Here is a 17,369-nt window from a genome sequence, read left to right on the forward strand (position 1 = left end):
TAATAGAGGGAAGGCATCTCTGCTACAGTCTCACCAAATGGCTGCCTAGACTTCCTCTTCTTTCCCCTTTCAGTTCTGGAACTGTAATTAAATCAACCTCACCATCCTTCTGAATAGGGTGTGCCAAACTTCTTTCTACTGTTATTCAAATTAGATGATATATTTGTCTCCTTTGATCCCTATCATCATCAGGTTTCATAAAGAGAATCCAATTAGACAAGGCTTGGTAGTGGTTCTATTATGTCTTAATGACCTTAAGCAAAGAATGGAAAGAGAGGGGAAGAGGAATATACTGTGGGATTGTTGAGGTTAAGAGTTTAGGGTACTTGAGACCCCAAAATATCAATACACTGGTTCCTGCCCAATGAATTCAACTCAAGTCTTCTCTTAGCCAAGGTAAAGCAAAGTTTATTAAAGATTCACCTTTATGGGTTGATTCTTAAGGAAACTAAGTATATGTGAAGTTTGTATTGACAAGCAGGCCAGAATAATCTGACACAGAATGAGTCTGTGCTAGATTGAATTCTCAGCTTCTTAATGGAGGCAAGATGGATCTTAAATACAGAAAGAGTGTGGGAGGATTTAGGGGTGGTATAGAGGAGTGGTTTGGGGAGGGTCTCTAGGAGGACTCTAAGGAGGATCAAGAGGAGACTGAGATCAGGCTCCAGTAATGAGATTAAAGGTGGAAAATAGCTGAAGGCTACCTGGAGACAGACAATGGAGAGCTAGGCTAGTTTAAGGCTAACAGATTTGGGTGTAGCTATTTTGATAGGATCAAGAGTGGGAAGTAGTTGGACAGTGGAGGGCTAGGCTAGGTTAAGAGTAACAAAGATTTGGGCATAGCTATAATGAAAGGCTTATGGCCTCAGGCAATTTTCTCTTCAAGTGAGAAGATTCAATCAGAATTCAAGGAGTTTCCTAGAGCCTGTACCCCATCAGGATTAGGAAGGAAAAGGAAGGTTAGGAGAAAATTTCCTACATAACTAGGGTATATAAGTACACATCTATACAAACAATGAGGAGGGGTGGCAGGGACCCACTGACACTTGAACCTGTTTCATCAGAACTGCTCAAAAGAAGAAAGAACATACATAAAAAATTGGGTACATGGGGCGGCCAGGTGGCTCAGCGAGTAAGAGCACCGGTTCCAGTGTTGGGACGACCTGGAGATCGAATCCCGGGCTTAGACGGCTCAGCACCACACCCAGAAAAAACTGGCTGTGTAACCTTGAAGCAAGTTACTTAACCCCAATTGCTTAAAAAAAAAATTGGGTACAGAAATACATTTCATTCAACAGGGAAATAGGAGAGAAAAGGGAAAAGGTGAAGAGGGGGAGTTAGAAGGAGGGTAGATTAAAGGAAAGATTAGTCTTAAGCAAAACAAATTCTAAGGATGTACAAAAATATAACTCTTTTTGAGATGATAATGTAAATCTAAGGGGGTACCCAGAAATTGGAGAATAGTTATAGTGTATAAAAATTAATACTATTGTGCTTACATTCAAATATGGTTTAGGGGTGCTGGGACCTCAAAGTAGCAACACATGGGGCCTGCCTGAATGAATTTGACCCAAGCCTTCTTTCAGTCAAAATAAAACAGGGTTTATTAAAGATCTGCCTTATTGGCCAGGCTCTTATGGAATCTGAACATTTGTACTGCTAATGCAAATAGGTCAGATTGAATCTGAGCACTTTCATGGAAACAAGATGAATCTTATATACAGAAAGACTATGGGAGGGATCTAGGAGTGGACAGGTAGTCTGGGGTGATTGGAGGAGGGGTCTAGGGAGGATCTTGAAGGGAGTGGACAGTAGGCTGGGGTCAGAAAAAAGGCCACTATGATGATAATTGCAATTCATGTAGCAGCATGAAGATACCCGTGTTTCCCCGATAATAAGACACTGTCTTATTAATTTTTTGGACAGAAAAACACCAGAGGGCTTATTTTCAGGGGAGGGCTTATTTTAATGAACACTGACAGCAATTTTAATAAACAGGTAAATGTGAACAAAAAAATGTACCTTTATTCAATAAGCAAATCACTGGGGAAGAACAGGATGACGCACTCACTGCTGCAGCTCTGATTGGATGCAGCTCGGAGCACGGCGTGCGTTTCACCCGGGGCGGGGGGGACAGTGCATACAGAGGGTACCGTAATGTAGCGTGTAGCACAGGGGATCACCTTCACTACAGTAGCAATCTCAATAGGAATCTTACACAGTAAGGGGAGGGCTTATTTTCGGGATAGGTCTTATTATCGGGGAAACACGGTATAAACATTTCATTAGAACATGATAATGAGGAAAATTAATATTATGTTTTATCATTTGATATTTAATATTAATTTGTAACATACCCTTTTCTGTCAGAACCCCCATGTTTTAGACTAGCTTAAAACATACCTCTTCTAAACAGGCTGAGGAAGGTGATTACTCCCAGCCTCCTAGGCATCTGTCTGGACAGGGACTTTGCTTTTGTTTATCCAAAAAACTAGACAGCCAGTGCCAGGTCCTTCCCTAGGGCCACTGTCACTTAGTTCTTGCTTTTCCTAATCTGTAGCTCCCCCACCCCCACCAGGAAAAAGGATGAAGTGATAGGAAGGAGCCGAGAACTCAACCTACCTTCTCTTTAAAGTGTCCACCAATCAGGGTTGCCTTATGTCTGCCAGGGAAGGCTCAAATGATGGATTGCAAGTAAAAAGGAAATAGTTTACAAAGATTTTGATGTGTGTGTGTGTGTGTGTGTGTGGCCATCACAGACAATAGAATTACTACACTTGAACTCTGACATCAAAGTACTGAATATACTTATATAGGAAGTAGAAATAAAGAGGAAAAAAAGACAGGAAATGGAGTTGGATTAGACCAAGTGTACACAGAGAGGATATTTGCTGGAGGCAAAATAGTAATGAGAACTCTAGAGGATTGATTCACATGGTACATCTGAGACAGAAAGACACCACCGATGTGGAAAAAATTTTGTATTTGATTATTACAGAAAAAAAAAAGTGATCAAAGAACAGAAATGATTACTGATCTAATAGAGACAAGGTAAGGAAGGTGGAAGCCATAGTGCCTGGGTAGCCCACTCCAAAGTCACAGAAAGAGACAGGGAAATACAGCAGTGAGGAAGTAAAGTACACAAACAGCCTCTGCCAGAGTCAACCAGAGACAGGGCTGGTGAAACATGTGGGATCCTGCAGGAAGCCTGGAACCAGTGCAATCAAAAACATCTGTTTGGGGCCTGTCAGGACAATAGCAAGGGGTGCTGTCAAGTAAGGAAACCAAGCCTGGGCTAAGGCTGCTAGGATACTGAACCAGCAACTGGAGATTCCTGCAAGGGGGAGTAAAGGAGGTGTCCTAGTCACAGTGTCTAGCATGGCAGAGAAACTATCACCCAGATTATGTCAGGGATAGGACCAAGCAAAACCTTAGCACTTTATCTCAAAGTGTGAGAGGCAACAGAGTCTGGCCCAAGCGTAATTGAGAATCTGCAGCCAAAGATATGAGTCTACAGAAGAAAACACCAAACAGAATTTGAAAGAAATACTATTGTTTGAGCAAAGCTCAAGAGGCAAACCCATAAAAAGAGAGTAATTTCCAATGAGTTCAAGTAGAGCCTCAGAGAAAAGAATGGCTTGGCCACCAGGGCTCTAAGAAGATATGGAAGTTATAAAAACAACAGATAAAAAATGAAATTAGAATTGACACAACAGCTCTGGAAGAAAATAAAAGTGAAGAGGAATAAATAGTTTAGAAAAGAAGGTGGGAAACCTTACTGAAGTAGTAGACTATCTGAAAAATAGATTAGATTCATCAATTAGAACACAGTAACTGCATGGGAAAAGAAATATTAGCATATATAAAACCTCAGGAAAAAATAGAAGAAAATATAAGCTATCTACTATCAAAAAACAACTAACTTGGAAAACAGGAGAAATAATTTAAGAATCATCAATCAAGACAATACACACACACACACACTTCACATCTTTTTTTTTTTTTAAAGATTATGTTTTAACATTCATTTAAAAAGAAATTTTGAGTTCCAAATTCTCTTTCTCCCCCCAGCTCCTCTAACCATTGAGAAGGCAAGCAATATGATATCAGTTATGCATGTGAAGTATGCAAAGCTATTTCTCTATTAGCCATGTTGCCAAAAAAGGGGAAAAAAAAGTATAAATGAAAAAAATATGCTTCAATTTGGACTCAGGGTTCATTAGTTCTCTCTGTGGAGGTGGATATAATTTTCTCATCATGAGTTTTTTGGAATTGTCTTGGATCACTGTATTGATTAGAGTAGTCAAGTCTTTCACAGTTGATGATTGTTACAATATTGTTATTATTGTGTACACCTTGTTTTAAGAAATCATAAAAGAAAACTGCCCAAATCTTTTAGAACCAGAGGGATATGGCTAGTCCTGTGGTTCTACAGGTATAAGGACTACCTGAAAAATAGAATGGATACCTTTTTAAGAAATTCTTTTCACTATTTCTGATCAATACCTTCTTTGAAATTATAATCTCAGAGAATTTCTTAGAGCACCAAGATGTTAAGGCATGCTTAGGATTACACAGCCAGTATGTGTCAGAGGCAGGTCTTTTTTTTTTACTCTGAGGCTGAATCCCTATCCATTATACCACACTGCCTCTCTAGGCCCAAAGGACAAAGCAAAAATACGAAGAATCCATGGGTTAACTCCTGAAAGAAACTCTAAATTGAAATCATGTAGAAATGACTTAGTCTGGGGCAGCCAGGTAGCACAGTGAGTAAGAGCACAGGCCCCAGTGTCGGGATGACCTGGGGATAGAATCTGGGCTCAGACACTTAGCACCACACCCAGAAATAACTGGCCATGTAACCTTGAGCAAGTTACTTAACCCCAATTGCTTTAAAAAAAAAATGACTTAGTCAAAGCCAGAGTATCTGGGTCAAAGAAAAATATTATAAACAGTCAGAAAAAAAGAGTTCAAGTACCAGGGTACTATATTTAGAATCATATATGACTAAGTTGCCACTACTTATGAAGGAGAAAAAAATCTTGAAACATGATATACCAAAAGGTTTTTTTTTTTTTTTAAGGCTTACAATCAAGAATATTGCATTACAAAACTGAGTACAACCTATAGGGTTAAAAAAAAGTAGATCTTTAACAGAATAGAGGACTTTCAAGCAATCTTGATATTAATACAATAGTTACCACCAGGGTAGAATCTTTGAATGCAAAAGTAGGAGACAAAAAACAAAACAATACAAAAAAACCAAACAAACCCCAAAGCAAAAACCAAACCTAGAGAGGTAAATGCATTTGAGTAATGAGAAGAGGTTAAATGATGATGAAATGTTTACATTCCTATTCAGCAGAAGAGACAAATGTCCCTTCAGAATCAAAATGACTTGTTAGGTCACTGAAGGAGTAGAGAAAGATAAACATAAGACCTGGGAGTGACTTGGTTTTATATTTTTTATTTTAAGAGAGGAAAGAAAAGAGAAATAATATGGAATACACTAGGGAAGAAAGGATGAAGGATAAATAACTTATTTTTAATAATTGTGGTGCTCTGCAATAGTGGTATCAAAATCAAATGGAGAAACAGAGCCCCATCACTGTGTATTGACTGGGAAAATCACATCCATGTTGTACTATATTTTTATTTCTTTTGTTAAACATTACATAAATACATTTAAATTTGATTTTTGACTATTTAGAGCTATGTCTGAAGCTTGTGGCACAAAGGCCATGCAAACTTTTGCAAACTGGGGGCAGGAGAGGACATCTCATGAATCAACTAGCTTTGTGTATAGAGTTACAGGTATATATACATAGAGATATGTTTAAAACTAGTTTTACATATAGTTACTTACAACTATATATTCATATATAAAAGATGTTAGTTTTATATGTATTTACAACTAGCTTAATATATAGTTACTTAAAGCTATATATTTAGATATAAATTATATCGTTTTATACATGTTTGCAACTAGCTTTATAAATATCTATATATTTATATCTATAACTATATATTGTTGTTCAGTTCACTCATTTGGTATTTGGTATTTGCATGGCAAAGATATTGGGGCAGTTTGTTATTTCCTTCTCCAGTTCACTTTACAGATGAAGAAATTGAGGCAAACAGGGTTAAGTGACTTGCCTAGGGTCACACATCTTGCAAGAGTCAGGTGAAGCATCTGAACTCAGGTGTCCCTGACTTCAAGAACATTTTATCCACTACACCACTTATTAGGACTAGAGACCATTTAGTCTAACTTCTTTTTGCAGACTAAGAAACTGAGGCACAGAACGAGTAAGTGTTTTTGGCGTCTCACTGCCCGGATCTCTTAAGTCTCAATCTGAATCTTTTTCCACCACCAAACATTTTCATAAACAACTTTTGGCCCTTTTACAAGTTGGTAGATCCAGGAGATTGGGAAGGGGAGGAGGGAGGGAAGGGGTGGAAGAATACAACCCTGTCATTGGCTGACACATCTGCCATTGCTGCTCCGGGCAACCTCTGTTCCCCGCCCCTTCTCCCGTCACCCTTCCAAGCCTTAAGGTTGCGCTTCCCCTTTAAAAGGTTGGACTTCCGGTCGCGTTGCCCCGGGAGTTAGAACGGGAAGTTTCCTTTCCGGAACACCCCGCCCGCCGCTCTCTACCCCCGAATTCGGCCCCGCCACGTCTTGGGGGCTGTACCCGCTGGTCTCCGCCTCCTGTGCCTGTCTCCGCCGCCTGCCGGGGCTTCCGCCTCCACATCCTCGCGGAGCCGGAGCCGGGGCCGGCCTCGTATCACGGGGGCGGGCGGGGGGCGGGGAGTTGGCGACGCTGCTGGTCTCCGCGAGCCGGAGCTGCTAAGATGTCGGATCTCGGGGACTGGTTCAGGAGCATCCCGGTCATCACGCGGTACTGGTTCGCTGGCGCCATCGTAGTGCCCTTCGTCAGCAAACTCGGCCTCATCAACGCAAGCTACTTCTTACTCTGGCCTGACGCCTTCTTGTACCACTTCCAGGTATCGGCCCACCTCGGGGCTGGGAAAGGGAAAAGACGAGGGCGTGGGGAAGCGCGAACTACAAGTCCCAGGTGACTTTGAGGCGTTTGGAAACCGGCGGCCTGGGGTCTGGGCGCACTTTGAATCTCGGGCTTTGTAGTCCCATTTGTGCGAACGTAGGCTTCAGAGCGTAGGGTGGGGTCAAGTCCTAAGGAGTAGGATGGAGAGGTCAAAGGCTGGTCTGATTTTCTATTCCTGGAGGATTTTCGCTCTTTAACTCACTTCATTTTCCGCTGTTCAGTAAAATAAGACCTAGGTAATCAGATTGGATAAGCGTCTAGAGAGGCAGCGTGGTGTAAAGTCCTGGGATTTACGACTAGAACACTTGGGTTTGAATCTGGGCGACCTTGGACAACGCTAGTTAATGTCGGGCCTCAGTTTCCTCATCGGTGAGATGAGGAAGTTGGATTGGATAGACCTTTACCATTCTAAATCGTGTCTACGTGATGACTAATCAGATCTTCCAAACACAAAAGCGCACTTGGGGGTCATCTGCCTAATAGCCTAGGACGTTCCTAAATTGGATTATATTCACAGGATTCAGAGTAAGACATTACTGAAGACTGGGTGATTTTTTGAACTGCGGTATTCTCTCCATTCTGCCTTTCCTCCGTCCCTCCTTCCAGCCCCAGAGACACAAAAGAGGAAATTAAGATATGGTGATAATTCCCAAGGGATTGGTTCCCAGATGCCTAAAGTGTCATAGTTACCAAATGGAAGGATGAGAGGAGGTGTAGGCTTTGGGTTTATTTGGGAGCCTGTGTCCTCACTTTAGTGAATGTGTGGGTGTCACTTTGTCATTTGATCTTTTCTTGTGAGTGAAGTTTCTTTAGATCCAACTTAAGGTCCCACTGGAAGAAGTCTTTGATAAGTGCCACTAATTTTCAAAGGGGATATGATTACATCATGAGGTAAGCACAGGAGAAGTCAGATTCTGGTGTGGTTATTAGCATTATTGAAGAAATTAACTTACTTTCAGGTGTTTAGGACATTTATGTACTAATGGTGGTGTTGTTCAGTGGTGTCCTACTCTTTCATTGAACCCATTTGGGGTTTTCTTGGCAGATACTGAAGTGGTTTGCCATTTCCTTCTCCAGCTCATTTTACAGGTGAGGAAATTGAGGCAAACAGGGTTAAGTAATTTGCCCAGGGTCACTCAAGTAGCAAGTTGTCTGAGGCCAGATTTGAACCTAGGAAGATGGGTCTTCCTGACTCCATGCCAGATACACTGTTATCTTCTGTGCCACCAAGCTGCCCAATATTGTAGTAGAGTCTTTTATCCTATGGATTCTTATTTACTGCTGGTCAAATCACATTCTCTGAAATATCATAGTGATAACTCATGTGATACAGCACATTGCTCATGATTCTGTTAAATTACGTACTACAAATGTTATCTCCATTTTATAGATGAGGGATGACATGAGGCTCAGAGGTTAAGTAACTTGCTCATGGTCACACAGCTAATTAGTGGCATAACTGGGATTTGAACTCAAGTCTTCTTACTCTAGTGGTTAAGAAAAGAAAGGGATCCCTGTCAACAGCATATTGACGTAGAAAACCACAGTTAACATCTATTTTGTATTGTGTTTACTAATTACATTTTATTCTTGTTCAGGCCCCACTGGGGAGTTTTGCTGGCCTCAGTCCATGAATTTGATACCTCTGAAATTATACTATGATATTTTTCAATAGTAAAAATCTAATATAAAACATGCTATGTACAATTCAGTCTATTTTCTCATCCTCAGTATTATAAAGACATTCCTCTCTTTTTACTTAGTGTTATCCATGTCATTGTCAGCTAATAACAAATCTGTTTCTTTTCTGTTTTTTCCTTTATGAATCAACAAATAGCGAATGACTAATATATATATTTTGGAGGGGGGAAAAGAAGGCACTTGGGATTAAGTGACTTGTCCAAGGTCATTGTAGCAGCAAGCACCCCAAGCTCGTCCTCAGGGTTTGCTGCCCATACAGGTTCTTGGATCTGCTTTGTTAAAGGAAAGCAACTCAAAATGGGTTAACAAGCTTACTTTAATCATTCAGACATATATCGTTTACCTTGTTCAGGAGAAAAGGTCAGCACCCTGAACCTCAAAGTATACAGGCATAATTATCAAGACAGAAACATCAAGTAGACAGATTTCCAAACTGTCCAACCATTACATCCATACCCAGTCAACATCTGGGTTTCCACATTCTGGGTTTTTCAAAGCCGGGGGACTCTCAACAATGGCTTCCCAGAATTCAGATCAAATCACAGAACACTTCTCAAAGTGAGTCCCAAAACAAAGCTACACATCAGGGCTTATATAGCCTTCTCCTGGCTCAGAGAATGTAACAACCTTATTGACCCACTGGCCAATCAAAAAGTATCTAGTGAAAAACAAGCCTCCCTCCCCAGGCTTCTGGTGCACTTTAGCCTAGGGGCAGGGAAGATCTTTAAAATTTACATTCGCATTACAGTCATGCAGCTAGTTAAGTGTCAAGTGTCTGAAGCTGAATTTGAACTCAGATTTTCCTGACTCCAGGGCTGGTGCTCTATTCACTGCACCACCTAGCTGCCCCTATGTATTTCTTCACAAAGCCTTTTTTGATCCTCTGTGCCCTAGGCAGCTAATGTACTCTTTCCCAAAACTATCTTGTATTTATTTTATTTTTGTATGTGTTTAATATATGTACATGGTAATGTTGTTTTCTCCATTAGAATGTAAACACCTTGAGGACTGAGAGTGTTTCACATTTGTCTTTTTATCTCCAGATCATAGCACAGTGTCTGGTACTTGTAAGTGCTTACAATCTATTTGTGTTTACTAAATGGCCCTTAAATTTGTAAGTTGTAGAGAGGAAGTTGAGAACCTAGATATTATGAACCTCTGACTCTGCCCCTCTTTGCTCCCCCTCCCCCAAACCCAAAACAACTTAAAACTGATTGATTTGATGATCTAATCTTGCTCATTTTGTACTTTCAGGGGAAAAAGTAGTAATATGGACTCTTAAGTAGGGACTGGGGTTAGGAGTGAGGTGGAGGGGAGACTTGTATATCAGATGTAAACATCTTCTCTAAGAGTTCCCTTGGATCACCTCCCCTCCCTGTATTCTTCCTTATCAAGCCTTGGTTCAGAATTGAGTTAGCACAGTCAAAGTTCATTTTTTATGTAATCCTGTGGGCCTAGGCTACAGCATGCCAGTCACTTTTAGATGTGTGATAACTCCTAGTACACTGTACCCTGTCTTGTTTCTCCTCTCCATTTACTGGTTGTATCCTTCACTCTGAAATTCTTTTTTTTTTTTCCTTTTTGGAGGGTAATTGGGGTTAAGTAACTTGCCCAAGGTTACACGGCTAGTTATTTTGTGTGGGTGTTAAGTGTCTGAGGCTGGAACCAAACTCGGAACCAAACTCGGAACCAAACTCGGGTTCCTCCTGACTCAGGGCCAGTGCTTTACTCACTGCACCACCTAGCTGTCCCTCACTCTGAAATTCTTGAAGCATGATCTAGCCATGCCGAATACCAAGAAGACCCTGGGGAGTCCATCTGTCTGTCTATGTATTCTGCCCCCTACTTGAAGAAAAGAAGTCGGTGAGGGAGCAGACCCAGTGTTTATTATGGGCCTAAAATACCAGACTATGCGAAGCACCAGGGTTACAAAGAAAGACAAAAAATGGTTCCTGCTCTCAAGATTCTCACAGTCTTAACAATGGAGACAACATGCAGGCAACAATGCCGCATTGATACAGACATGATAAATTGGGGGTAATCTCAGAGGGAAGGCACTAAGGTTAAGGAGGACTGAGAAAGCCTTCTTGAAGAAAGTGGGACTTGAGCTAAGACTTGAAGGAAGTTGGGAAAGCCAAGAGGTGGAGATGAGGAGGGAGGTTGTTCAAGCCATAGAGAAGAGCCAGTGAAGATGCTTGTAGAAGACTGATGGGGTGTAGTGTTTGAGGAATAACCAGGGGCCAGGGTCACTGGATCATTAGTATGTTCAGGGGAGTAAGGTATAAAAACACTTGAAAGGTAGGAAGGGGCAGATTATGAAGGAGGGCTTTCCTCCTAGCGGAATGCTTCCTAGCTTAGTGTGTGTGTGTGTGTGTGTGTGTGTGTGTGTGTGTGGAGAGAGAGATATATTCAGATTTTCAAATTTCATCAAGTTGCAAAGCATATTTTTTAAAAATCATAGATGTTTACACACATGCACACACACGAGATTTTAAAAAGATTTTATTGAGTCTGCTCATTTGACAGATGGGGAAACTGAGGCCCCAGAAAGTGGTCAAGGCCACTCAGTCTATTGCTATTTCTACTTTATCATGTTTTATGTTCTTCTACTCCTCCCTGTTACTGTTTTAGAGATGGAAGAGGTCTCAGATATTCTCTAGGCAACTGGTGTCAGACTCAAATAGAAACAGGGACCAAGTACATAAGAATCTCTGCTGGCAGCATATTGACTAAGAAAGCTACATATTGCCATTATTTGTGCTCTATTCTATTTTTATTTGTTTTGTTAAATTTTTCCTATTACGTTAATCTGATTGTGGCCACCCTGAAGAATGTTGTGAGCTGTGTGTTTGACACCTACCTCATTTTGTTCCCATTTGTCACTTAAAATCAATTGCTTATCCTTTTAATTACAGGTCTCTTCTCTGTAGCTTATTGGTTTGGAACACTAGGTAAAAGTAAATTATTTTTACTTTGGTGCAGCATAAATGTGTTTGTCCCAGGTGCTGGAGTCTAGACCAGTACATCTCATAACTTTTTGTACTTTGCTCTGTGTTCTCAGGATTGCAGTGTATAATGTCTGGAGTTTCTTTTTTCCCCTGTATCATCGTCATGTTTCTAGCTTTTCATTTCTCCCAGTCATATCATTAATATGGCTCATAATGGTGATGAAATCCCATTTTCTTTTTTGAAGACTTCATTGGAGGAGGAGTTAGCAATCTTGTTTGACTTTGTATGCCTCGCTTATTTTTTACAGTGAAAACTTTGCTATCAGATTGGGCAAGGGAAAGATGTCAAAGTGTTGTTATTGTTGCTGTTAACAAGGCTTTCATTTATTTGATCTTAAGAATTACAGAGTGAGAGGTAACAGAGTATGACATATATTAACTTTGTGGTCCTTGGCAAATACTTCCCTTTTCAGTTAACCTAAGTTATTCCCTAAGAGCTATAGAGTTGCAAATTTACATTGGCCGAGGGAGTTTTCCATATTGGGACTTCCACTGTGCCAATGAAATCACAGGCCAGGAACCCAGAAAAAGGATCAAAAAATCACTTTCTTCCTAACAATCCTGTGAGGTAGGTCAGAGGATCATAGAACAGAGCTGGAAAGGACTTGAGAGGTCATATTGCCCAATATCCTGTTTCATATGCAAGAAAATTGAGACCCTAATTGCAAGCATTATGTATAGTCTGTTCCATTTGCACTCGTGTACAAAGATTCAAATCCTGCCTCTGACAGTTACTAGCATTGTGGGCATTGGCAAGTCACTTAACTTCTTTGAAACTAGACTTTTCTCATCCCACCTCAGATGAGTCTTAAATGAAATGTGTCTAAAGTGCTTTGGAACCTTTAAAGTGCATATATATGTCAGTTTTCGTTAAATGATAATACTACCACTTTACAGATGAAGAAATTGAGGCACAGAAAGATTAAGTGACTCATCAAGGGTCACACTTCTGGTGAATTAGAACTGGAAAATTCATGTTGGCTGGATCTAGACAAGTGCTCTTTCTTCTGCTCCATAGTTGTTAACATAATATAGATTAGTGACAAAAATATGCATGTAAATTTGTCCCTAAATTGAACTTGTAAGAAATTTACTTATCATTTCCTAAAATGTTCTGAAACTTTTTGCTTTCCACCTGTTTTCTCAACCTACAGAAATAGAAACTGAAATTACAGTTTTGACCTTAGCAGAAAAAAATGATTCAGCTTCTAGGTTTAGCCTGTGATAAAGAGGCAATTTCCGATTTTCATTTTCATCATTGCCTCTTTAACTCTGATTATTTTAACAAGTATTTTCTAATTGCTCTATTTTTCAAAATTAGCTTTCATATTTTACATTCATGAGAAAAAAGTAACATAATTTCTCATGAACTTCAGAATCTTATTTGCAGGGAAGATTTTCCTTCAAAGTTGATTCTAATTAGCTAAGATGTTACAAACTATTTTATTTTGTTTATTTTATTTTTCAATATGCTTTCATTTATTTCACTAAATATTTCCCGATTACATGTAAAAATTTTTAAGTCATTTTTAAAAATTTTGAATTCCAAATTCTCTTCCTCCATTCCACCTCAGTCCCCTCTTTGAGAAGGCAATTTGATATTGATTATACATGTGAAATCATGCAAAACATTTCCATATTAGCCATGGTTACAAACTAGTTTAACTTTCTATTGGGAGGTTACTTGTAAAAAATTTATTTTTGTTCTGAACCTAATGAAAAATGAACCCTTCCATATTCAAAGTAGAGTATAAAAAGGGAATCATGTGAAACTATGAATCTATTATGTACAGCTTGCTTTTTAAAAAAGTATATAATACATTTAACATATTACTTTCAAAGTAGTTCAGCTTGTCTGTGTTTCCTTCTGAACTTGCTTCTGTTCTCTTCTTTGCCTTTTAAAAAATACTTCAGTGAGCATGAGATCATTTTCAAAGTGTGTTGAGTCTGGCCTTGAATTACTTCTGACTCTCATTGAAGATTTGTATTAAGGAATCAGAACTACTGGTTTCTAAAGCTTTGTTTTAATAAAATAGTGAATGACAGCATTGGCTATTTGAAAATGTGTGTATTTATTCCATGATCTCATCTCATACCAGTGCTAATTGTCTTATTTCATTCCTTTGAATGATACTTAGCAAAGTATAGGAAAAAACCTAGCTGGTGTTTCATAAAGGTATTTTGATAATCATCTCCACAACAAATTAATTTTCTCTCTTCATACTTTTGCCCACTGCATTCATACCATAATTAAAAACAATTCTAGTGTTTTAGTTGTTGAACTGTTCTTGAGTAGTGCTTTCTTTAAAAAAAAAATACTTCATACTAAAATGGGAGAGAATTGATCTTCAGATTTTAAAGATTTACTTCAGGACTTAGCAGAAACCTGACAACTCAATCCAGGTCTGTAGGGAGACCCAGTATCCTTGGTTGTTTTTCAGGTTTTTAATTTTGATTTTCTTCTATCATGACATTCTTTCCCTTGGTGATATAATTTATTTCCTTGGCTTCAACTATCACCTCTCTGTAGATGACTATCATGCCAATCTGTCAGTCAGTAAACATTTATTAAGGGCCTACTATGTGGCAAGCCCTGTGCCAAGTGCTGGGGATAAAAAAGGAAGCAAAAGGCAGTCCCTGCCCTCAAGGAGCTCACAACAAGCAATCAGATTTGTGCAAACCAGCTATATACAGGATAAATAGGAAATAAAGAAGAGAGAGAAGACACTGAAATGAAGAGACATTAGGAAAAGCTTGTAGAAGAAGGCATTATAGTTGGAACTTCAAGGAAGCTAGAGAAGTCAGTAGGCAGAAATGAGGGTAGAGTATTCTAGAGTGAGAGGCTCCTGCTCTTTCCCCTCAAGCCTAGAGAGGGAGTGTCTTGTTCCTGGGGTGGGCCCATTGTCACTGGATCAAAAGGTATGTGGTAGAACCAAAGGTGTAAGAGGACTGGAAAGGTAGAAGGGAGCTAGGTTATGGAGGACTTTGAATGCCAAAAAGAGCATTTTGTATTTGATCTTGGAGGTGATAGGGAACCACTACAGTTTATGGAATATGTGGCCTGATCTGCACATTTGGAAAATCACTGGTGGCCACATGGAGGTTGGCTTGGAGTGGGGAGAGGCTTCAGGTCCATAGACCCACCAGCGGCTGGGATGTATTTGAGAAATGTTGCCAAGGTGAAACTGAGGCTGTGACAACAAATTGGAAATGGGGGATGGAAAATGGGGGGATGGGGGTGTGTATGAGAGAGATACACAGGAGTCAAAGGGTGATACCTAGGTTGCCAGTCTGAGGGAATAAGAAGATGCTGTTGCCCTTTATAGTAATAGAGAGGGTAGGCACTTGAAGGGGAAAGATAATAATTTTGGTTTTGGACATGTTGAGTTAAAGATGTCTACTTCAGAATGTCTGAAATGTCTGAAAGGCAGTTGGAAATGAGAGATTGGAGCAGGAAAAGTGGGTTTGAGAATTTTCAGTATAGAGATAGAATTAAATCCAGGGGTGCTGATGAGATCACGAAGTGAAGTACAATTAAGGGAGAAGAGAAAAGAAAGGGACCCAGGAGAGAGCCCTGAGGGACACCTACAGTTAGAGGGTATGATGGGGATGAATCAGAATCAGTATGCTTAACACTAAACCCCTCAGCCATCCCCCTCTACCTCCCACAGTGCATTTTCTTTTCCCACCATCCCTGATATATATCTTAACATGTTTTAAGTTCAAAACATTGGAATCATCTTTGACTTTTCCACCTGTTGTTCCCACATCCAGTTAGTTACCAAGGCACATTGAGCCTTTGTTCCTCCTTCCCATTCATTTGCATCTATACTTTCATTTTTATACACCATCCTCAGATCTGTTTCTCTCACCTGGATGATCAAAGTTATCACCTGGTAATTCCCAACCTTTTCAGTCTTCCTTTTTTCCACTCTACAATTCACTTTTGATGCCATCCTTTCCTAAAGGAAACTTTGATCATATCTGTCACTGTCTCATTCAAAAACCTTCAATTGCTCCTCATTTTCCTATTGTTGTTCCAGATCCCATTTGGAGTTTTCTTGGCAAAGATACTGGAGAGGTTTGCCGTTTCCTTCTCCAGCTCATATTATAGATGAGAAAACTGAGGCAAACAAGGTTAAGTGACTTGTCTAGGGTCACACAGCCAGTAAGTATCTGAGGCCAGAGTTGAGCTCAGGAAGATGAGTCTTCCTGACTCCAGACCAGGCACTCTATCAACTGTACTACCTAGCTGTCTCCATTTCCGTATTGAATAAAGTTCAAATTCTGCCTGCTAGTCAAGGCTCTTTACAAGCTGACTCTAATCTACGTTTCCAGTCTTACTTCCTACATTTCCCTGATGCCATGGCCCTCCTTGAACACGTAAAACAAACACAACAATTATTCCCCTGCAAAAACTTTTGTGTTCCTCTATCCCTTTCTCATTCCCAGGGTTCTGTTGATGTTCTTCTTCCTCTCTGTGATGCTTTCATCGTCTTTACTTGTCAAGTCATGCTTATCCTTAAGGCTTTGCTCAGATGTCAGTTTTATCATGAAATCTTACTTGATCCTTCTAACAAGCTGTGATCACACCTTCCCTCAAAATATGATGAAACAGTATCTTGAGGCATCCCTAGGCTTCTCCAAATTGCTAACAGGGTCCAGGACATTAATAAAAGGTTCACAATGATCTAGTCCAGCCAGTTTTCTCTGCTGTAAAATGAAAGAGCTGGGCTAGATGAGCTTTAGGCTCTTATGAAATTGTTAGTAAAATAGGGGTAAATGTCATCTGCAAAATAAAAAAATTTACCTCTCTCACAGATTTGTAATGAAGAAAGAACTTTTCAAATTGAAGGTATATAACAATGCATTCTAAATGAATGTGACCTTAATATTTAAAGATCATACTCTAAAAAATAGAAGGGAAGCAGATCACATAAATTGGGCTGTGATAGAATCCACATGCATGTTGGCAGTAATTAATTTGATTAGGACAATTAAAAAATACAGGCATTGGTTACAAATTTGCCTCAGTTTCTTCAACTGTAAAATGGGGATAATAGTAGCACCTAACTTCCAGTATTGTTGAGAGAAACAAATGAGATATTTGTAAAGTGCTTATCACAGTGTCTGGCCCATAGTAGGCATGACATAATGTTGTTGTTATTATTCTTATTAAATATCAAGATGATTTTGGTGTTCCATTGCTAATTGTCAGCATTCTGTGAACCATGTTTGCTGATTATTGCAACTGCGGTATTGACATTTGTAAGAAAACTGGTGTTTCCTAACTTTTTGTAAGTAGTGACATTTCCTGTTTGCCTGATCTTTTTTTTCCCCTGGGGCAGGGAGCATTTTAATTCAAATTCACATGATGTTACAAATAAGCTTGTTTGCCTGATCTTGATTTCAAATATTCCCTCTGCTCCCCTTCCCTGGCAGTCCTTTACATTGAGCAGTTACTTAGTGATTATTATTATTTTGCCTTTTGGAGGGCAGTTGGGGTTAAGTAACTTGCCCAAGGTTACATGACTAGTTTGTGTGTGTGTGTGTGTGTGTGTGTGTGTGTGTGTGTGTGTGTGTGTGTGTGTGT

The 17,369-nt window shown here is 39.7% G+C and overlaps 1 protein-coding gene across 4 annotated transcripts in view; it reads left to right on the top strand.

Annotated features, from left to right (window-relative positions):
- The first annotated feature begins 6,615 nt into the window (after positions 1-6,615).
- Positions 6,616-17,369, top strand: part of DERL1 (derlin 1) — a 65,055-nt gene continuing 54,301 nt past the window's right edge. Inside the window, exon 1 of one of the 4 annotated variants that reach the window (XM_069081055.1) lies at positions 6,616-7,008. In XM_069081055.1, coding sequence (XP_068937156.1) covers positions 6,856-7,008 — 153 coding nt within the window. In that variant the 5' untranslated portion in view covers positions 6,616-6,855. The remainder of the gene's footprint in view (positions 7,009-17,369) is intronic. The other 3 variants (XM_069081058.1, XM_069081059.1, XM_069081056.1) reach the window with 3 other exon arrangements.

This window comes from Petaurus breviceps, unplaced genomic scaffold (genome assembly GCF_028583685.1).
Source record: "Petaurus breviceps papuanus isolate PSGF00001 unplaced genomic scaffold, PetGlider_PUasm1.0 98, whole genome shotgun sequence".
In the NCBI taxonomy this organism is placed as follows: Eukaryota; Metazoa; Chordata; class Mammalia; order Diprotodontia; family Petauridae; genus Petaurus; species Petaurus breviceps.